Raw genomic sequence first — 22,988 nt, 5'->3', positions numbered from 1 at the left:
TACACATAGTTAGGAGATCTATGATAAAGGGTTGCCTTTCAAAAACAACAGGTAGATGTTAGTTCCCAGACAGGGTTTAAAATAACATCAATGGACAACATCTGAAAGTACCCGCTAAATAAAATACTGTGAGGACACCTTCCAGAATAGTAAGTGTATCAGATTACAACAGGGATTTCAATTGAAGATAATGAAGTGCATTAACTGAAAAACATCAATAACAACCCCACTCATGTTATTTTTCAATTTCTTCCTTTTTACCACTATTTCCATCACAGTAGTATCTGGGCAGTTTTCAGAAAGACTTTAAAAAAATGACATTGAAGTCTAGCTGGTTTTAGAGGTATTTCTAGAGACGGGTTTGAAATAAAATTCTGTAATGAGACTCTGCTGTGGCAGCAGAATGCTCTTTTTGTGTAAAGACAAAGAAAATAAGTAATGTTAGTGAAAGAGGTGAAAAACATGGAGGAGTAAAAGTCTAATATAAGAAATTTGATTAGCAGTAGCAAAAAATACTTTGTCTAGATTACTCATGGCCAGATTATTCCAGGCGCCCAAGAAGCTCTATATAAAAGAAGTTTAGACTAGCTCGTGTTTGAAGACATGGTTTAGAAATACCTTTACTTCATCAGTAAGGCATGATTCATTTCGATTCAAAAATTTGGATATTAAAGAGCTTTGCATGTCTGGCTATTAAGACTGCTACCTCTAAAGCAGAATCAGATACGGTTCACAGTACAGCAAGTCCTTACGTTAGCTTTTGTGAAAGCTGGATAGAATTTGAATAAATCCTTGCTCTGAAATCTGCTACAGCAACCAATGCCCGTGCAATACTGCAGTTACAAAATTACAAAATCAACCAGAAAAAAATAATTTTCAAATACACAAAATGACAGGGAAAGTAAGTATTCTTGATACCAAATTAAAAAAGAGTATTTCCGTTACATCTTGCTTTCAAAGATAGCCATCTACCTTAAGTATGAGAGATGCCTAACACCCTAATAAGTCCAATGTTTTTCCTAAGAGTGTGAAGAATATTTCATATAAGAACTGGGTAACAAAGCTTGGTAGAATCACTGCACTTGCTGTATAGAATATGGATTTACTTTAGTACCACACACACACAGAGCAGCTTTGGATAGGATCATACACGTTCAGAAATTTAGCACAGACTTAGCAAGCCCAGAATACCTATAACAATGCAGTACACAAAATGCTACCAGAAAGGTTCAGCACAGTCAAATCCTTCATTCACAGGGACAAACGTAACTGAAGTTATGCTGGGCTTCACCAAAGAATGCAGTGTCGTACTATCCATATACCCAGCATATTCTGACAGGGCTACAAGGCTGCCCATCGGGAGACTTTACTCACAGTTAGTCAAATGCACTGTCTTCCCAAAGTATGGGTACTTGAGGAAACAGGGGGGAAAAAAATCAATAGCAAAAAAAAAAAATCTTCATTTTTTCTTATTTATGTAAGTACAGTTTTTTTTAATCAACTCATGCTTATTTTTTCAGATTGCATCAAATCCGCATGACAAAATATTTTGAAATTGCTCACCAAGTTGCTTGTCAAATATTGTACACCCAGAATTACCTTGAATTGTTTTGAAATGTTTTGTCTCACTGATTTTTCTTTCCTTCAGATTTGCATCTTGCGGTCAACCAAGTTTTAGGTCCAAGGAAGGACAGGGTTTTCCCTTCAGCTGGAACATTTATAAAGTCTTTCAATGTGGATTCTCTGGCATATAGTAAGTTATCAGCACATGCTGCAAGTTCTCCCTCAGGCAGATAACTTCTATGATCTCTGTCCTCTACTCAACCATTTAATTCCACAAAACTTATAGAAGCTTAATTATCTTTAAAAAACCTCTACCTCGCTCAAACCTGATTAACATCATTCCACTAATGGAAGAATTTCTGAGTAGAGGCAAGCGTAGAGACAGAAACACACACCATAGAAAATCAGATCAAAACAGTTTTTCTAATACAATCCAAAGGAAAGTATTATACCTTCCTAAGTCTTGGTATAGCAGACCTTTTGCATCCCTGTCTTTCCAATGTTTAACATTTTTCCTAGAATTCAAATTTGTGCAGTTATGGTTTATACAAAACCTATGTCTTTGATGTTAAATGGCAAGTATGTTTATAGGCTTTCCAAAAGTGGGAAAAAACCTGGAGAACATGAAAAGAAGCATCTAGTAACAGACAGCAAATAGAAATACTTTAAAAATTAGAAACTCATGAGAGTCTTTAGCATTTACATTTGTATTTAAATGGCTGTAGTTGTAATATTTGTTTTTGAAAGCTAAATAATTCCACCTAATACCAGACCATGGGATTAAAATTTTGATTGCATAGTGTCTTTAATTGTTCTTTAACTGCATTTCTACATCTTAATCACTGGGCTAGTTAAACATACATTAAACATACATTAAAAAACATGTTGTGACACTGCTGAAGCACAAGGAACCCACAAGGGAGATATTTAAATGTATTCCATGCATCCCACCTGGGATTTAGGATTTTATGTAGGTAGCTTTTTCTTGCTCTTGTATTCATTCTTGCAAACCTGCATAACTACTCAGGACAACTAACCTTGCATGAGCTTCTAAATCTTGGGACAAAACTCTCAAAATTAGAAACTTCCACTTAGATTAGCAGGTTTCTATGTAAGTGCCTATGTGGACTGAATTTTCAAAGCACAACGTACTCAGAAGCTTCCACTAAAAGAGAGATTCCACTAGATTTCCTATGAAAGCTGTAAATACTAACCCTGCCAGCAGGCTGGGGCCCTTGTTTCCTCCAATATTCCTCCTGAGGACCTGTGATGGTCCTTGTTCTCCAGTAAAGTGACAGAACTGGCAATCCCGATATTGCCCCAACTGGCAAGCAATTATAAGGGAGTGAGGAGGCAAGTTCCAAAACAAAGTTGTCTCCTTTTGCTACTGGGAGTGAAAAGTGCTGGCTTCAGCTCTTCCCCAACCTTTAGTTCACGAAACCATTCTGGCCTCTCAGAGTGACACCTCCCAGTCAGTAGCTATCTCACAGTCCTGCAAATTAACCATTCCAGATGTGACAAAGAAAATAAATACAGAGATTCTAAGAAAAGAAGGAAACTTAAGGCTGGTATTTTAGCTAACATAAGCCAAAAAGTTTAAAACGGAAATTGAAATTTCAGTCTAAGACAGACATTTTGGCACAGATATTGCATGATTTTCCTTTGAGTATTGTCAGTCAAGATCCTCACTCCTGGGACTACACCTTCACAGTACATTCCAAATATATACAACATGCGGAGACGCTTTGAAATTTGATGATATTTGCATTTGGACTGACATCTTCTTGTAGTATGTTTGACACTGAGCACTTCTGTAACAAAGAACTGAGCCGATTTCAACCCAAGTCTTTTCCAAAGAATAACGGGTAGCTACACATGAATGAATAAGTGAACAGTTTGCTACAGCATTGAATGCCTCTGAAAACAGCAAGTTTGCAGGCACCAGATGGAAGAAGAACATTATTGCAATTCCTGCATCCCATTGTGTAACAGCCAACAGAGCCGTTAACGCTTTCTGGTGATTTCTAAGCTTTTTACCGTGCTTTCCTTTGAAGGTGTTTTTTTGTTCCCTGTCAGTCTGCAAGCTAGGTTCAGATGTCTCAGAAAAAAATTTACTGGCAAGATATCAAATAAAGAAAAATAAAAAATATGGATGGAAATAAATAATTATCATATTACAAAAATTACTAGATGGACACAAAGCTTACATTATAAAATATGACCCATTACCTAAAGCACAAGTCCTTTGCCTCTCACAAGCCACAGCCTTCCTATACTAGAGCTGTCTTTCTGTATCGTAGTTTATCACTTACCCAGCAGAAATGTCTCTCTTTTGATCGCAAGGAGTTTTTACACTTTAATGTTTTCTTTTTAAGAAAGCAAATTTAAATCTTGTTTACCATATGACATTAGGTATTCCTCCAGAATTCAGAGGAAAATAGTAAAAGATGCTTGAGCTAATTCAAATTACTTATTCACTGCTACCACCATAGATCATCATGAAAAGGCAACCCACTGAGCAAAACGCTCCTGCTTACAGACATCCATTTATGCTAAGCATTGTATTTTCCTGTCCCCAAACATATACGAACATCTAAACAACGTTCCCTTTGCTTAGAATGTGCTTTCAGTACCTTGCATACAGCAGAAGTGAGAGTGTCTCATTTAAATTGTCAATGAATATGTCTAAGCACTGTCTGAACTAGTCCCTGGCAAACCAGGGCAGAAAGATTACACAACATCAACAAGCTGAATTCAAGTAAAAAATACCTGCTATGTGTTAAAGATATATTGTCTTGCTCATTCAGGAAAACACCTGCATCTCATACAAATTCACAGAACCAAATCCATTTCTTCTGTAAACTAGAATAATAATTTTGAAATTGGGGCATTCACAATCACATGAGTACCGAGTTTTAACACTCTGCTTTGGTAGTATCATCTTGAGTACCAGTCCAGTCTTATTTTCATAGCCACATTTTCAAAGGACATATATTACAAACTTGACTCCTAAAAGGTAAGAAAGCAGTGTTTCCTCATTGTGTGCATGTCTATACGAGGAAAGATAAGGTACTGTAATTATTGATAGCAAAACATTTTGTAACTCTAGATCATATTTTCCTGCAGCAGAAGATTCTAAATCTCCATCAACTTCAATGCTATTTAGTTATATCTATGAAGGACTAAACCTCAAAATCATGCACTGATTACACAGTATAACTGCAATGTCCTTGAGGAACACCACAGTCTGACCTCAAGAAGCAAGCAAAGTCCTCTCGACTGTCTGCTGACCTGCAGTCCACGCTATACAATTTCACACAGCAAAAGGGACCATTACTTAATAATCTTTCGAAGAGAAGTAAAATAATGTTCAGAAACAAAAAGAACAAGCAATCTATAAGCTTTTTAACATTGGAATCGTCTACAAAGCAGCAACATGTGGAAGTCTGGCCATTTTGCCTGGTTCTCAGGAAAACACTGCTCAAGCCAAGGCCCTAAATCTGCAGTATTCACTCCAAGCCACCATGACCTGTGTGATGCAGGCGAATAACCCAAACATGCTGAAAGATGAATCATGTAACGCTGCTACAAAATCACAGAATCACAAAATGCAGGCACTTGGCCAAAATATGAGTATTGCTCCAATACAGATGAGCATTGTCCCTAGAAAATTGGAGCATAATACTGTACCAGTACAATTTAATTTAAAAGAAACAAAGGAAAGCATATACGCAAGACTGGCAATATGAAGTATTTTGAGGCTCACCATAAAAAGTAAAATGCTAAAGATTGACTAGATTGTGATTTTGTTTCCTTTGTGGTAAAACAGTATTGACAAATACTATAGTGTCATGTTTCTTGTTTGTGAGCTAATGTCATAAACGTTTGAAAAATACAGTCTGGACAAAAAGACAATGTTCTGCCTGGAGTTAGGACAGCACGTCATCAGACTGTCCCCGGAGCAGCCAAATATTGAAATTACAATTTGGGTGTTGCAACCTCCCTCAGGACTCCCTCTGTGGGGAGGGAGCAAACTAATCTACACCTGGCAGAGCACATGCGCTGGTGCGGCAATGCCACCCAGAGCGCTGGGAGCAAGGACCATGCTTCTCCACTCCCTCCATCCCTGCTTGCCACCATCACTAACTTAGGACATATATATGGGCATAAAACAGAAGCACGCTTTAAAACCCAGGCTTCCAAAAAGCTACTCATGATTCGGGCAGCTCTCTTACATCTCCATATCCTACACTGGCCAAACCAAAATATAATTCTGTAGCAATTAATTTCAAAATTATTTCTATTGCTTAAAACTCCCTTCCCTTTACCTTCTTAAGGCCAGATTACTCGAAGCACACTTTAAGAATCATTTTTAGGAATGCAAGAATTTTAACATTAATCTTCTTTCTATTATATTTAACATCACTGTCAGTTTCACTGTACATGCTTGGAGCGTAATCTTTTTGCATATCTCAGTGATTAATCAGTGCTGAATAACTACCACCAGTATGTATCGTGTTCTACTGAATCCTGGAGTGTACAGTCATCTTAATATGAAAATGCACGCAATTTTGAGATAAAGCAAACTGTGATAGTGAAATTCAGAGTAACGCATGTGTGTCTTTTACGCATTCTAGTGAGCTTTTTAACCACATGCTGGTCCCCATTTATGAACTGTACCAGGTAAAAACACTGTAGTGCACAGCTTCCGACAACTCTTCAACAACCTAGTTTTGGAGGTTTAACAGGAGCAGTGTTTGGTATCTACTTGCTCATACGTGATGAAGAATCATTGTATCCTACTGATATGGTGTCCCCCCCCAGCCTCTTCATTCCCATTATCCCCATGTACAGCAGTGCTTAGGAAATGCCGCAATGGTACCGTGTTACAACATACATTAAGTAATATAATAGGTGTAGCTGAATATGCCACCGTAAGCACTGTTGAAATGCCAATCACTTCTGTATCTCTTCCACTCATGGTAGGTCAATTTGAACTTTTTTTGGAGGAAAAAAAGCGGGAGGGAACAATACATTGTAACAACAAACCACCATATTGTGAACTTTTACAAAAATCATTAACACAACAAACAAGAAGTGTCTATTTTTATCACAGTTTTTCCTATTAAGACTACTACAGAAGTATTTTTAAATTGAAAACAGAAAAACAAGATTTTAATTTCTCACAAGCCCTTCCATTGACAAAACTGCAGAAGTTGGAATCTCTGGACATTTTACCCAGCTTTCAAGGTATGTCAAACACGTGGCCTTCAAAACATTTGATGCAAAAGTCACCAAGCCTTGTAAAAAAAGACATTACCCTAGCAAACTGACAGGAGAAACACATACCCCAGGTAGGTAACTATCTGAATGTGTGGCCTATGTATCTCTGATACTTCTTCTGTATATGCAATTACACCCAGTTTTAAGGTAGATTAGTCAGCATAATCTACAGGGCAAAGAGAGCTGCTGTTGAATTCCGCTCTGGCACAACTTTTAAAAATAATTTTTTACAATCTCATAACAAATAACTTATTAAAAGGGCACACAAAAAAGACAGACTGTACACTTATGAAATTAAATCACAATTAAAAATTATTTAATTAAATTTTAACTTGAAGAAATAAAAAAGTTTAAAGACTTCAGTCTGGATATTTTTTGTCTAGATGTGCCAAAAACACCCATACAAACTCTTCAAAACAACTTTCTAAATGTCATGGGAAAATGCACTAAATGGAAACAAAGCAACAATACTTCTTTTTAATATCTATAATGCAGGATCACCAGGCCAAACAAGGGAGCTTATAAATAATTTTGTCACTGGTTATTACTAGTCTCTCAAAGTTCATATTCTAGGAAAACCGTCCTCGCTTACCAGAGTCTCAATGTGTGCTCCATAGGAATTGGAGGTTTATTTATTGCAGAAGGAAGACATTCTTCTGGGATTACACCAGGCCTCCAGCCATGGTAACTCTCACTAAACTGTCAGATTCAGTTACCAAATCTAAATTAGAGCATCTTTGTCTGTGTTTGATGTAGCACTTACTTGCTAATATTAAGGGACAACTCTGAATACTAAGATAGCAGATGAAAAGTTGAAATCACTCTACGCTAACACGTAAACTAGAGAGAAATCATTTTTGGAGGTCATACAACATGCTGCTTCAGTTCTCCCAAAAGCTTCATAATTAGTTTCTATATTTGCTTTGATATAATTTCTAATGTTTGTGAAAATTTATTAAAGCATATCCTACTGGGTAAAACAGACCAGCAATCAAATAATGTGTAAGATAAAGAATTAAGATCAGACTCCCACCACCCACAATGATAGTCAAACCAACAGCATGTCATCAAAGCTGTTGAAAACTAAATGTAACTACTGTTAACAGGATTTGCAAGGACACCAAAGCGACACACAAAAAATGATCTACAAAGGTCTGTGCATGGGAGGCAAACACTTCCCATGTCTCCGTAACTTCAGAAGAGCAGAAGCATTTAGCCTCTTCCATGAGGACTGAGACATCTCATCAATGAAGGAGTCCAGGAGCAGGACATATCTGGGATTCAAATGACTTCTGTCACCACAGCATTCTTCCTTTATTGAGGTTTCTCCAGCTCAAGTAAGGGGTGTAATATCTACACTGAAGTTTCTTCCAGCCCTGATATTTCTAAACAATGTCACTCTTCTGCCAAGCCTTTTCATGTAGAACACAGTTAATAAAATCCACACCAGAATATTTTCTTGTGTTTTAATAAAGGCTAATTCCATTTTCAGATTAATACATTTTTACGCAAAATCACAAGCATTTTCACTGCATTTTGCAACACACTTTAGATCTCCTTAGAGTAAGTGGTTTCTTGATTTATTTTTCACAGGTTTCCATCAACAATTTGGGTTTTTTCTCTGTGACCTGGCATTTGGAAAGGTTGCTGGTAGATACGCTAAACAATGAAGCATTAAGGAATTTGGAAGATGGGGCCAAACACTGTCCTGACTAGCACAGAATTATGGGGCACAAACACGTACTGTGGCCCAATTAAGGCTGACCAGCAACATTTTGGGCAGCAGCACCAAAGGAAGATCTCATTCCTGGGAAACCTAATGGTATTGGAATAGGGAGCCAAGCATGATGAAACAGGCCTGAGTACATCTGAGACAAATTGAAATTAAAATACTTCCTCCCTATCAAAGCAACCAAAGCTTCCCATATCAGTTTTTCAAGGGAACATATTTTGGGTCGAATACAGATGCAACATAATTTACTTCCCTTCTCAGAGCAACAGGGAAACTTCAGAAAATTCTAAGGGTAAACTCACCTGTTTCTGAGTAACTCCACTGCTCTTAAGCTTGGATCATTCATTACAAACTGATGTTTCATTTGAGTATGTAATACTTGATTTTCTCCCTCTTCACTAAGGTCCTTTCATTATCTTCTGCAGCGAGTGCTGGATTCCATTACAAGTATTTACATTTTTCTCCTTAAGTACTGTTCACTGGGTTTTCAATTCACGTTTTTTAACCATCCAACAAATACTGTGGTTACAAAAATGTTTACACTGAGTTCATCTTATTTACTTTTGCACAAAAAAAGGAGCTGTTCCTAATTCTAAAAATACTGGATTTGTTTAGAGAAAAAATGATTAATAATTACTAAGAATTGTAATTTTCTAGTTGTTATAAACTGAACAGCACAGCTGAACAGCAAATCACATGGTATTAACAAAGTTTAAGAAAGATGTCAGACTGATTCTCACATCCTCCATCAGGCAGATCTTCACTAACACTAATGAATATCTGCCAGCAAAGGTGGAGTACACGTAGAAGTAAATACATAACTTAATCAACATGTTTGTGAAGCTCAGTGCTCATTTTCCACAGGCAACATCAGATATTAACAGACCTTCAACACTCCCAACCTGCCCACTCCTCACAAAGTAGTAATGGCTGTAGCTTCAGAAATGGTTCCACGCTGACTCACTTCTTCTGCAATACCCAGAAGAGCTGAGACAAACCACACACAGAGAATTATTACTCCAAGTTATTGCTTCCCTTGAGCTATTTGAATAAGAAACAAAAAGAATGCACAAAGTGAATCCAGATTTTCCTACTTTACTCTTTTTGAATATAAGCTCTTTGAGACAGGAGGACTATCTTCATTTTGAATTTTGTACAGTATTTTTCACCTTATCTACAACTCGCATAATAATATATGTAATTGTTCTGTCCTTGCTTAAAATGTGTCTACATAGCACTTAACAAAAGCTGGAGTTGGATACAGCTGATGGTAAATGCTAAAGTCTAGAACGAAAGGCACTGTTTCAGTGCAGTTGGCTACCTGGGCTCATAACAAAGTACGTGAAATATGACTTTGTAGAATTTGAATAGTTTTAGTTATAAGGAGAAAAAAAATCCCTCTGTTCACTGTGCCATACTTAGACTGGAAAAGGGAAAGATGATTGAAAGTTAAAAAAAAAACCAAACCAAAACCACAAATATAGGAGGGTAAGACTCCAGTTTCAGTGGAAGCAGAAGCTACTGCCTCACACAGCCAAGACAGCAGACCCATGGTGTCCCTCAAAATCAAACCCAAGTTAAGTTCATCAAACTTATTACCTCCCACAGCAAGGCATCATTGCGCCTAGTCTCAGTGAAGAGCCTGAGATGAACAACTTGTATGAATCTCATTTATAAATTGAGGTAATATAAAGTTGTCAATATAGAAATATTTGAAACATGTTTCCACATATGAAATAAGCTACACAGAAGAAGACACAATTCCATGTTCACTGATACAGACCCTGACAGATCTCTTGGCAGGACAGATTTGATTTGGATCAAGAAAGAATAGACACTGAAGACTGTTGTTGAATTAGCCAGAACACAGTATGGTGGTTACACAAGATTTATGCTGTCTGTGGAGAAGTATAGATGACACTCATCTGGCATAAAGTCAGGACAGCACAGAAAGAAAACAACTGATTCAATAAAAAATATAACCAGAACGAAATTGCAACGTGAAAATTTTCAAATGGCACCCTGTGTTTTTATCAGTTCCTTGCTTTGCATCTCATGCTGTTTTTATTATCTTGGAAGATACTCTAAAAGATTTATGATCTTCAGCTCCTATCCTAGGGACTGAACTCGATCTCACTGGTTAGAAGGGTGTCCTCCACAAGCTCGGTCAAAAGTTTGTTTATGGTCAGTCACAATGTCATTAGTAGTTTCTGTTGACCAATCTGGATGTTATAACACAACATCATGATTAAACTAAATCCACAGAGCTCAGAGAATGGCATTCCAGAGGAACATTCTCGATCCTTTTCTACTAAGGTGGCAAATGGAAGGATAGGGTCTACATGAAACAGGATCCCCAGACATCTGGTTAGGTAAATGGCTTGACAACTCAGTGGCTGCCAGCTACAAAGAGAGAACCTTTCTTAAACTGCTCTAAGTAGATATTAGCATTTAAGCATACCTGTCTCCAGATCCCGTGGCCTTTATAGTGACAGTGCATCTATGTGGCCATAAATCCTTTTTTACATTTACCTTTCTCTAAGCTTGTGTTAAGGGTCACTTCAATATAAAGAATAAAATCCAACTCATGACGTTTATACTGTACCCACTTAAAGCTGTGAGCCTTCTCACACCTCCCAACACCCTATACAGACCTCATACGCATTCATAAGGTAATTACTCTACTGCCTAAGACAGCTCAGGAATTAGCAAGAATGTGTCTGGAAAGCAGCAGATACCAAAGGTTCACTGACATGTGAAAGGATAAGGAGACAGTCTGAATTCTGCAGGCTTGCCAATGAGCTGAACAAACCATCAGTTAACTATTACGTGCAAGGCAGAAGCCTTCACATTCCGGAAAATGGAAAACCTGGCCTCGTACTAGGTAATATGCCAACTTGCTGCAGTGGTTCCCAAACCTGTTCTTGGCTTCTGCTGTATTCCTGTTGGTCCTACAGAGCAGGCTGCCTCCCATTACAGCAACTTACTGCCAACCAGCTGATCCTCTTGACATTGCTGATCTCACAATACCTGCAATACGGGAAGCTGTACAAGAAGTTCCTAAGAAGCTGGAATACAGCAACCCACGCCACTACCACCCCAAAAAGGGTGGTACTTTGGCATACTATCATGTGCAGATCCATCACACGCACTCAGTGAAATCACCAGCAAAAACTACTACTACTTTTAATGAGCTCAGATCCGTATTGTGTCGTATGAAATTGACATGACAAAATGCAGACATCTACATCCAGGTTAACCATCTAGTTTCCCTTGATCATCAGTGAAGAAAACCAGACAGTTTTAGAGTCATCTTCTCCTAGAGAAGATACCTAAAATAAGTTGACTGATTTATAAACCAAAACCCTTTTTTACCTACCCAGGCTGAAACAAAGATTTAAATGACAAGCTCTATATTGCAGATGTCTAAAATAAGAAAATAAACCCACACAGAATTTTATTCTTGGTTTTGAGATTAAAACATAACTTGTGCAAATGGAACCAAGCGTACCACATAATACAGACTGCTCTGTAGAAAAGACCAGAGTACATAGTTATTCATCATTCCTTCATCAGGAAGGCTCCAAATATTTAGATACCAGACAATAACATGGAAAGTTGGAATAACTGTCCATATGAGCAATGAGCTGAAACAAACTTTTCAAATAATTTGATCAGGTTCCCTGGAGATCCCATAGATTAGCACATTTTTGATACTGTGATCACTGACAATTGATTTTCTATTTGCATTAAGTTACTTCAGCTATTACATGTATTTTCTGCACTGTATCATTATACTTCAGTATCTCTGCACAGATTAAAAATGAACAGCACAGTAACAATTTTGTTTCTTTGTTGTTTCAACATCCTAATTGTGCTTTTTTCTCCAACAGGATATATTCACTGATTTATTCAGCATCACCTCTTCTCTGATGTGTTTTCGATTCAATTACTTAAATAGGAATTATATGGATAACGTCTCTGTATTTCCTCCCCAGCTTCAAAAATTTGTCTTCTGATTTTCCTCCTGATTTTCGCATTTCCTGCCAAAACTAATGTTCCATTTGTAACTTCTGAGATGGATTCCCAGGAAGAGGAGAAGAAAACGTTGTAGCCTCTTACGCCCTGTCATATACCACAGAACATTTTTTCCTTGTCTTATTGTCAACACTGGTTGTTTCCAACAATGGATATTGATTACTCAATATTAATTTCCTATTTTTCCTTTCTTACTGTTCCTAGTGTATTATCTTACATAAAACTACGCGTTCTATCTCCTGTCATGCCTTGAAGAAGATCAGACTTTTGACGGATGGAAATATCTCCATAAGACACAAACAGTAGATATAATGTAGAAAAATCTAGATCACAACAGTAATTCTGAAACTGAAAATTGTGCAACATGCAACTATCATAGACAACAATCCACAGTTTTTCCAAAATAAATTTAAATTCTTATCTAAAGCTCCTTTAGACCCAATACATAAAAAATAAAATTTATAAATTTTCTAATTAAAAAAAAATGCTAAATATTGAAACCATAAAACCAGTGGAAAGCTTTCCAAGTTCTACCAAGGCCACAACTTTTGCTGAACTCCATTCACCAGAATGTATTTCAATAACTTCTTGAAAAAGATTGCAGGAACTCCATAACACCGTGTGATTTATGGGTCCAACACGTATTTTTAAAAAAACAAAACCAATTGAAATAACAGACTGTTAGAACAGTGCAACAGGACTCTCGCATTCAACATCTATAGAAAAGAACATGCATGTTACATATACACTGCTGTGCTTGAGCAAATTTATCCTCTCTACAGTCACCATTTCCATCTTTCCCTTAGTGCTAAATATATAGTTTTACTATACGTATCCATAAAAAACTTCATTTTCCAACTTACTGGTGTGCCTCTCATTTTCTAGATTAAATAACTCTAACAGTCTGCTTACCCTTCAGCTCAATGAAGAATATAAATGTGACATAATCTCTATTAGGCAGTGAACACTTGGGAGAGGAAACTCCATTTTTTTTCTTATGCATAACCTCATGTCTTAAAGCCTCCATTATTTTCTAAAACCTTTCTCTTGCTTCACTCTTCATCTTTACTGCTACTATGCAACATGAACAAAGGCTCCTTCTCAAAGAGGACTAGCTAATGTTCTAGTCCCTTTCACCCTAGACATTTCTATGATTCAAAACACGGGAATCTTGCATGATATTTCAAGGGGTAATAATTAATATTAGTATCTTGATAAACCATAGAGTTTGGCCTGGAATCATATTTCAGTATATTAAAGACTGTTTATTATTATATTTAAGTATATTAGAAACTCTTTTAGTATGTTACAGGCTCTGAAGCCTTTTTTGTGTTGTGACGCTTTTTTACAGCTGGTACTTCTTTTCAGAAGGACTCAATAGCTTTTTACAAGATGTTCTTTTAAAATACACTCTGTAATGAAGACATGATTCATTATTAAAAAAATCACAATCATTAAATGCAATTTTGAATATAAACAGTAATCTGTTCTAAGAAGTTTTATAAACACTGCCACAGTGACAATTAAGTAACGACCTCTGAAGCATTGATATTAGCCTTCATTTTAAGAAATACTAGAATTTAAATTAAAGGAAAATCAAAAATGTTTCAACTACCTTTCAGATGACTTACATGCTATGCTTACAATTGGTATTTATCAAACAAATGCAAGGTAATGATTCTAAAGATTATATGGATTCCAGTTCATATCAATGCTGGTGTATCGGCAATGGGGCTGTAAAATTTTCCCTTCTTTTTGTTTTTTAGTGAATTGAACTAATTGTCTTATTGGTAACAGAACCATGCCCTGTTTCGAGCTTACTTACGTCATGTGAACCCTAGCTGTTCCTCACGGCATTCTGAAAGACCAAGATGCTGCTTTCGTCCAGTCCTGCGCTTGCACTTACTAGCCAAACAGAACATAAAGATCAGACTTCTACCTGCCAGTAGAAGTCACTTCCATCTAGCTAGCCACCTGCTTTCACAAAATTTTTAAGAACTAAATACTTTTTGATATCTACCCCTCTTTAAAACACCTCTGAAAAGTGAGCGATCTCAAAAATCAGTAGAAATTACTACATCACAGACAGGATGATTGTTTTAAGTGCCATTTCCTTCAGAAACTAGGCCAAAGAATACTCATTTCACTGTACCAGAGTGTCTCTGGGAAAAAAAAATAAAAATCAGTGTGCTGATGAAAAAAGAAAAGGAACTGTTGCAGAAAAAGGTAACTGGAAAATACACCACACCCATCTATCCAACAGTTTAAAATATATCAAATACACCGCTTTCAGTCAACTATAATCCAAGATTTCTTTTCACATATATGGCAACATAACAAGGCAGTGAATTTCTGCTGTTTATAACTTGACTAGTCAATAATCTGGAGGTTTAATGTAGAACCAAACAAGAAAATAATTATTCTGATCAGTTCACCCTGAGTTCAATGGACAGTTTTCATTATCTGGAACAAAGTTTATTCTACTTCAAGAACACCAAATATGTATTATTTCCCACCACCAGTTTCAAAAAATCGCTTAGTATTTTAAGTTACTTCCACAGTAGAACAGTATGCACTGAGTATAAAATTCTTATACACAACTTATTTATTCAGTAAATGTCACTTCAAATTAATATTAACCTCCATTTTATTTTTTTAATTACTATTTACCTCTAAGTTAACTAAATCTTGATGCTTAATCTTTTGCCACAAAAAAAAAAAAAAATTTCCTTAATGTTAGTGAATGAATGTGCAAAGAAATATTCTCCTTCCATGGTAAAAGATGCTGGAGCCTTTCCATTTCCCCTCAGTTTCCACCACCAATATAGCTGTACACCTGAATGAAAACAACTGTAGGAAGAATAATTAAAAGCCACTGGCAACTTAAGATCTGAAGTCTTTCTGGAAGGACTTAATCTAATAGCATAGCATTTTAAAAAATCCTGTTCATGACTTCTTTTATATCACAAAAGTCTAAAATCTGTACTTACTTCAACATGTGCAAATAACATTTGTTCAATGTTATCTTTGTTTTTCTCCTTGAGATCTGGTGGAATGTTTCTGTTTCTTACTTGGAAGTGTATTTTACTAAGATAACCATCACCAAGGTCCTGTGTTCAGAAAACAAGAAAGGAAAAAAAATTACATAAGCAAAATGCTAAATGCCATCACTGTTCTAGAAAATAAACAGAGCATGGTATTTAGGCATAAGGTCCAAGTCTTTTTATAGGCACCAATGACTGCATTGCTTTTCAGCATCTTCTCACAGGTAGTTTACACTAGTTTTTTGTGTTAAAGACCTAAACAGTAAAAATAAAATTTAATATAGCTACTAATTGAGTACGACCACTGCTACCTGGGATCAGGATGAGTGCCAAAGAACTGGAAGACAGTGCACTAAGGCCATGAAGAGATGAGCAGCTATTAACAATTTTGACCTATCAATTTTAAGCAATGCATTAATGCTAGTATAAACTTCCCAATTCTTGGCAGATTGGTTTATTTTTGCTCTGTTCTCCCTCTAACTTTCTTAATGTCCTAGAAAAAACAAAACCAAAACCCCACTTCAGAACTTATGTTTGATGGGTCACAATTTGTTCCCTTCTCTTGATCACCTCCAAGGGTCAAGCGTAAGAGAAAACAGACAAAGCTGTACCTTCTCCCAGTTCTGCTTCCCAGGACACATGGTCTACTGTTGTAAAAGGCCCCTGTGCAACTTCAGAGTGGCAGGAGAAGGTTTTAGGAGCTTTCCCCCCCTGCTGACCTGATCATCTGCACACATATACAAACATTATTTTTTTTTAATGAGCAGTAAGAGGAGAGAAAAAGTTTCACAACAGATCACTGGAGAAACATACACTCTGAAAGGGAGAGAGAGAATACAGAACACAAAGAACAGTAGTTGCATGTTAAGAAGTTATTTCTCAAAGGAAACAAATAAATTGGGGTTTTATTAGCTGTTTCATTATGTTTTATTTTAGACAAACACAGAAAGCATATGCACAATGTCTGATGAAAAAGGATTCTATTCAGAACAGTCTCTTTACAATATTCATTAGTGTAGCATTAAATTACTTGACAAGGCTGCAAATTTAACTATAATTTAACTCTTTGGTTAATCTGTCATTGCTAACAGTTTACTTCACATATTCTGACCTTTAAATCAATATGCATTTTATTCTGACACACTAGTTCTCTCTTTTCAAGGACACTGTAGAATGTATGTAACTCCAAAATCTGCTACGGCTACTTGTTTACTTTGTTCTTACCAAGTTTCACACATAAAACATGATAATGCTCTCTATGTGTACTTTTGTCCACGAATTTTTAAGCATGAATCATCCTGTGAGCAACTACATTGCTCAGAACTTCCACTGCATGCCTTATTTTTCTCACTAATTCTCATCAAGAGTATGAACCCGCCAAACTTTGCTGGACGTCCCAGCTGCAGAACCAACTGCATCCTGTGCAGTGAAGAATCAAGTGTGCAGAGGACAACAGGGACAGAAAAATTAAGCCTGACTTGGTGATACAAAAGCCACTTTTGCTCAGTCTCAACACTGTCAAGTCTCTCCTTGAGGAGCTTGATGCAAGTGTCAGCAGGAGTAAAGCTACCTGTGTGGGTGTTTATCCCCCTAAGAGTAGCAAAGAAAGCACTACAGCCACCCACAGAGGTAAAATGCCCCAAGGCAGAAGGAGCTTTGCCAGAGAAAGGTTAGATACAGCGTTCACCTCCCTGAACCAGTTCTTCCTGTCAGCAGAAAGGAGCAAAGCTCCACAGCCTTTGCACTCTGTAGTATTTGAGCGCCATGAAAAAATACCTATGGATAGCTGGAAATGTGGAGTTAGCAGCCTCTGTATTTGATAGCTGCATGTCAGGGGCTAGAGGAGAGCTGGCAGGAAACAGAAGCATCCCTCCTGTTGTATTCTCCAAAGTGTTACGTATTTTGTACACTTCTGCCCCACAAATAAATCAATACTTAAGCAAGGACCTTGATCTCGTTAACATGGAAAGTCAGTCCATTTCTACTCCAGCTATCTTGTGAGTATCATGAGCAAAAGCAAGCTGAAACAGGCTTCAATACGATCACCTGGATTAATGCAACTAAATATTAAACAATCATAAAGCAGAAAGCAAATGGGGGGGCAGATAGCCTTCACAGCCGAGATTTAACTATCCATCCCTAATGACAGCACCCAAGTTTAGCTCCATCAGGTCCTACAGTAGAGGTGCTTTTTTACAGCTTTCTTCTTGGAAAAAAACAAAACAAAACAAAAACAAGAGAAAATAACATTTAACATTTAACTTACAGCTCCAAATACAGGGTTCTGCTTGGGCTGTATAAGCTTATGCCACAAGAGCAAGCTTCACAAAAGCAATGAGTATTTCATCACCTACATTTATCTTTACAGAAAACATAGGACACAAAAACACAGTTCTACAAGCCTGGTTTACTTGTGTGGTCTTATCGCTCTCAATGGGTCTATTCACATGAGTATGGAATGAGGAATGGGATCCAAGTGCATTACATCAGCAAAATCAAGAGTGCCCCAAACTACCCACAACACATATATTGGTAAAAAAGGCAAAAAAGACAATGAGACATCTTGTTAATTAAAAGCTTCCTTCCCAGACTACATACTATAAATGGATGGTCTCAATGGTCATGTTTTTATCACACACTGAAATCACAGACTCACCAACTTGGCCCATTAGAAAAAAAAAACCTCTTACAATTTTTTTATGTGAGAACAAAACTCTATCTCATTCTGCTATTTCCAGCAAAGCTTCTTATTTCACAGAAAGTTCAAACTTTGACCTATGTATTAAATTCCCAACTGAGGCTCAGAGCATCTTTCTTTGCTGAATAAATCCTCACAAATATAGCCTTGGACTGAAATCTAAAGTTTAAAATGTTGCCTGTAAGAAAGGGTGCATTGTCACACTTGGCAAATATTTGCACTCTTTTAAAAACTTCTAAACAGAATGCATCTAAGGCCAAGATCCTGCTTCTTACTGAAATTCTGTTTCATCTGTGATGAATGTGTCACAAATGCTAATGCACAGTTACTTATGTACAAATGATGGCATACATTTATTCTGGGACTTGCTGCATTTCAAAACGGTATAAGCATGCTTGTTTTCCCCAAAATTCATGAAAACACGGGAAACCACTAAAGTCATTGAAGTTTAAAAAAAAAATTAAAAAAAAAATAGAGCAATAAGTTTTCTACAGCAGAAAAAATAAATATACAGATAATAATGAGTATCCCAAACCATCCATTACTGAAAACCAGTCAGAGAAGCAAGAGAACATATGAGCATTGCCCACCCATCAAAAAAAGTGTGGCAAAAAGAAATCCTAGAACAGCGTGGATTTATCAGATGGACAACAACAGAAGCATTCAAACTAGGAAAAGCAAGTATTCAGAATATTTCTGTTGTTATTATAGAACAAATACAAGTTATGTAGCCATAAGCCATAATTATTATGAAGTTTTCATTTCAGAGGTCATTAGCATCAGGTGGCTATCACTAGGTATTTTTAAATCAGTACAAGAACTGCTGATTTTCTTTAAGTCTTCGAGCACTGTGAAAGTTTCAGAGAACTTTAGAAAAAGCCAGCATGTGTCAATATATCTTTATATACTGGCTAATTCGTGTAACTTTACACGTATGATGTACGTATGATGAGCTTGATGTCATCCCAAGCAATATAATGGAAGACATCATATAGAATTCAGAAGAATAAAGTAAATGCACTTATTTGACAAAATATAGATTTTGTCAGAGTAACTTAAAAAGACATGTTGATAAACATAAAAATTGTTACAATATATGCTCAGACTTCCATAAGATAAATGTTGATTCCACAAGTGGAAATTAAAAAATTAAACTAATACCACATACAAAATAATCGAACACACACTAAAGGATAAAAAAGTTATTCATTTCTAGATCTCAAATGTAACTTAAAAAATGGGGAATCATCATAAAAGAAGTGATTCTAATGGGGTCCTGTGGGACTAGTCTTGGCCCCACGCTATTTAAAATTTTGATAAATGACCTAGAAACAACATGCAATTATTATTGGTGAGTTTTGAAAGTTATGGGGAAGCAACAAACAATGAGGATTGATCACTAATACAGACAGATCCTTCTGGTTGCTGTATGCAACTAACATGCATTTTATTACAAAATATCAAGTCACACATCTAGAACAAAGATTATGCACTCTTTCAGCTTAAAGGGTTAAAGTGATCCTTGGATATATAACCACAAGTCCTTGCCCAGGGTAGGAGGGTTTGAATTTCAGAGTGATACAACATTCATTGTCTACTTCTGCCCACAGTTGAAAAAGGATTTTTATATACCGGGAAGGATTCAGAGGAGATCCACAAGAATGATTAAAATATTGGAAAATACATCAAATAGTCAGGGAACTCAACATGTTTTGCTTTTAGACTGACAAGGTTAACGGATGAATTGACCTGAATCTAAAGTACCAAAACAGGGAGATCTGATAAAAGAAGCATCCTCAGCTTAATAAACAATGTACAGCTACCAACAGCTGGAAGATGAAGCTAGGCAGTTAAGATTAAAAGTAACAGCTTTTTTTAAAAAAAATTCCATTTTTAGCATAGCCAACTATTTGAAAGGCTTTATGAGAGCTGTGACTGTTTCCCCATCATTAGGAATACTGATAATTAAGGCTTTATAATCCTTAAAGACATTTTCTGATCAAAACTGAAATAATCTCAGGTGATCCTACCCCTTTGTTATACAACAAGGTGCACTTGGCCATCCCAGAAGTTGTTTCTGGATACATGATCCCTATTCAGTACATGTACTGGCTTAAAACCTCATGTAGACCATCTATGCACTATTTTGTTCTTGGACCAGCTGTGTAAAATGCCATTTAATTTACATGTTGAAAACCCTCCTCAAAGGATTTTCCAGCTGTGGTGGTTGTCACCAGCTCAAAAAGGCGAGCAAAGGTATCTAAAAACTAACACTGTGATTACTTTACCTTGCTAGTTCTCCACTCCCAACCATCTCCTATCTGCTGTGAATGTTTAATGAATTCTTCACAGTACTGCTTGAATCTTTTTTCTTCCAAAAAGAAGTCCTCTTCACCTGCCATGCTACAGGATATCTGCAGAGCAAACTAAATGTTAGCACTGACGGAAGAAACGAACAATAAAAACTTTCACTGAATTATAGCAACTGAATAGTAAAATAACAAAGCACTGGGGGGAAAAACTGTTTCTTGAAGTAAAACAAAGACACATTGCTTCAAGTACATTAGAGAATCATACATACACAGAACGGCTGCGGCTGGCAGGGACCTCTGGAGATTGGCTAGTCCGATCCCCCTACTCAGATTAGGGTCAACTACAGCAGGTTGCTCAGGATCATTTCCAGTTGGGTTTTGATTACCTACAAAGACAGAGATGCCAAAATGTCTCTAGGGTACCTGTTCCGATGTTCAATTACCAGAGCAGTAAATAATTTTTCTTCTGTTTAAATGAAAATAAATTATGTACCAGCTTGTGCCCATTGCCTCTTGTGCTTTCACTGCATGGTACTGAAACAAGTCTGGCTCCATCTTCTTTACTCCCTCCCATCAGGTACTTAAACATATTCGTAAGACGCCACTGACTTTTCCCCAGGCTGAAGAGTACCAGCTCTCAGTCTTGCCTCGTATGTCAGACATCCTTAATCATCTTTGTGGCCCTTCACTGGACTTGCTCCCGTATGGTGTTGTCTTTCCTGTACTGAGGAGCCCAGAGCTGGACACAGTACCACCTTACACGTTTCCTTAAGAGTACGGTTCAACTGGCAACCAGCAACATGCATCCACTTGTGGGCTACTTCCAAGGGCCTACTACCTTTTCCCTGCAGAACTGAACAGCTCCACAAAGCTTAACAACATTAGTGTTTATGGACTTCGAGCCTACACCATGGCCATCAGAGTCCAGCTGAAGCAACGGTTCCTGCTCAGTACAGCTCTCAATGGCCCAGCAAGGTGGCTTCAGGGAGTGCTTCAAATGACCTTCCCCAGCCCTTGCATGCTTCTATCCCAGGATCTTAAAGAGAACAGAAAAACTCAAGAGAATCTGGACAGTTTTACTTTCTTCGTTCCTCTCAAAGGGGATGCATCATAAATACAGCTGTTTCAATGTGGTCAGAGACATTGGGCATCACTGCAGCACCACAAATACTCAGTAACTACTAATACTAGACCACAACTTTTCCTAACAAGAAATACAAAGGAAACAGCACCTCCTGCAATGTTCGTTATTTCAGGATCTGCCCCTAAATCACACCGTCACCCTGTCTACCCATGACATAGATTACTTATCTAGCACTTGAAAATACATTATCTTAAATGGGAGTTAACCCAAGCCCCCATCACTCTGTTTGTGCTACCTGAATGTCAAGAAAGTGCGGAACAGACACTGTAGATGTTTCTGCAGTTCCCAAATTTCCCGGTCCAGACGACGGACTGCAAAACTGTGGGAAGTGCCCGTAATGAGTGCACAGTTCTCACATATGTTTTAAGCAGAGCTTAAAACTTCAGCAAAGCTAGAGCTTCAGGAAATTAGCAGCCGTGGAGAGGTGCCAGGCTGCCGGCACCTGTGTAGCGTATCTCCTTTCCTCTCATAAACTACCCCTTTATAAATATAGAGTGGCGAGCAGATCCCAACCCGTCCCACTCGGCCACGGGCCCCGCCGGCAGCGGGGAGGCCGGGCAAGCCCCCGGCCAGGCCGACTCCTTCTCCTCCTCACCAGAGCAGCCGGCACGGCTCCCCCGTCTCGGCCCTCGCCTCCTCATGGCCCCCCTATCCGCGGGGGAGGGCTACGGGCCAGGACAGCCCGGCGACGGGGGCGGCGTGCCGGGGGAAAGGCAGCGGCGGGGCCCGGCCTGAGGCGCGGGCGCCCCGTCCCGCCTGAGGTGAGGTGGGGTGGGGCGAAGCCCGACAGAGAAGAAATGGGGCGCGGTGGGGGGGGGGGGGGGTCGCACACCCCGAGAAAGGCCCTAGAGAAGGGGGGGGGGGGGGGGGGGGGGGGCAGAGAGCGGGAGGGAGCAACCCCTCCGCGCCGCCCTCCACGTACCGTCACCCTCCTCCTCCTCCTCCTCCTCCCGCCGGCGCCGCGCCGCGCATGCGCGCCCCGCAGCGGGCCGGGAGGTGCAGCTGCGCATGCGCGGGGGGAGGCGCGCGCCGTGGGCCCTGAGGGGGACCCGCAGCCAAGGGCGGGAAGCCGGGGCCGACGATGGGGCCGACGATAGCGCTGACAGGGCCAGCGCGTCGAGCGTCCGGTGCCGGTCATCCCCCAGCCCGACCCTCCATATTCGCTGTGTGAAGC

At 38.4% G+C, this 22,988-nt stretch overlaps 1 protein-coding gene across 2 annotated transcripts in view; it reads right to left on the bottom strand.

Moving 5' to 3' along the window:
• The window catches only part of ATG10 (autophagy related 10), a 79,676-nt gene extending 56,899 nt beyond the window's left edge, over positions 1-22,777 (bottom strand). The window contains exons 1-4 of one of the 2 annotated variants that reach the window (XM_074166389.1): positions 22,737-22,777; positions 20,940-21,056; positions 20,647-20,772; positions 15,607-15,726 (exon numbers count right to left, since the gene is read on the bottom strand). In XM_074166389.1, coding sequence (XP_074022490.1) covers positions 15,607-15,726; positions 20,647-20,760 — 234 coding nt within the window. In that variant the 5' untranslated portion in view covers positions 20,761-20,772; positions 20,940-21,056; positions 22,737-22,777. Of the gene's footprint in view, positions 1-15,606; positions 15,727-20,646; positions 20,773-20,939; positions 21,057-21,163; positions 21,707-22,736 lie in introns of those variants that run through there. The other variant, XM_074166390.1, reaches the window with a different exon arrangement.
• Positions 22,778-22,988: the final 211 nt, after the last annotated feature.

Source organism: Numenius arquata, chromosome Z (assembly GCF_964106895.1).
Source record: "Numenius arquata chromosome Z, bNumArq3.hap1.1, whole genome shotgun sequence".
Classification (NCBI taxonomy): domain Eukaryota; kingdom Metazoa; phylum Chordata; class Aves; order Charadriiformes; family Scolopacidae; genus Numenius; species Numenius arquata.
The sequence above is the reverse complement of the archived record's forward strand: the minus strand, read 5'-3'. Positions and strand labels throughout refer to the sequence as shown.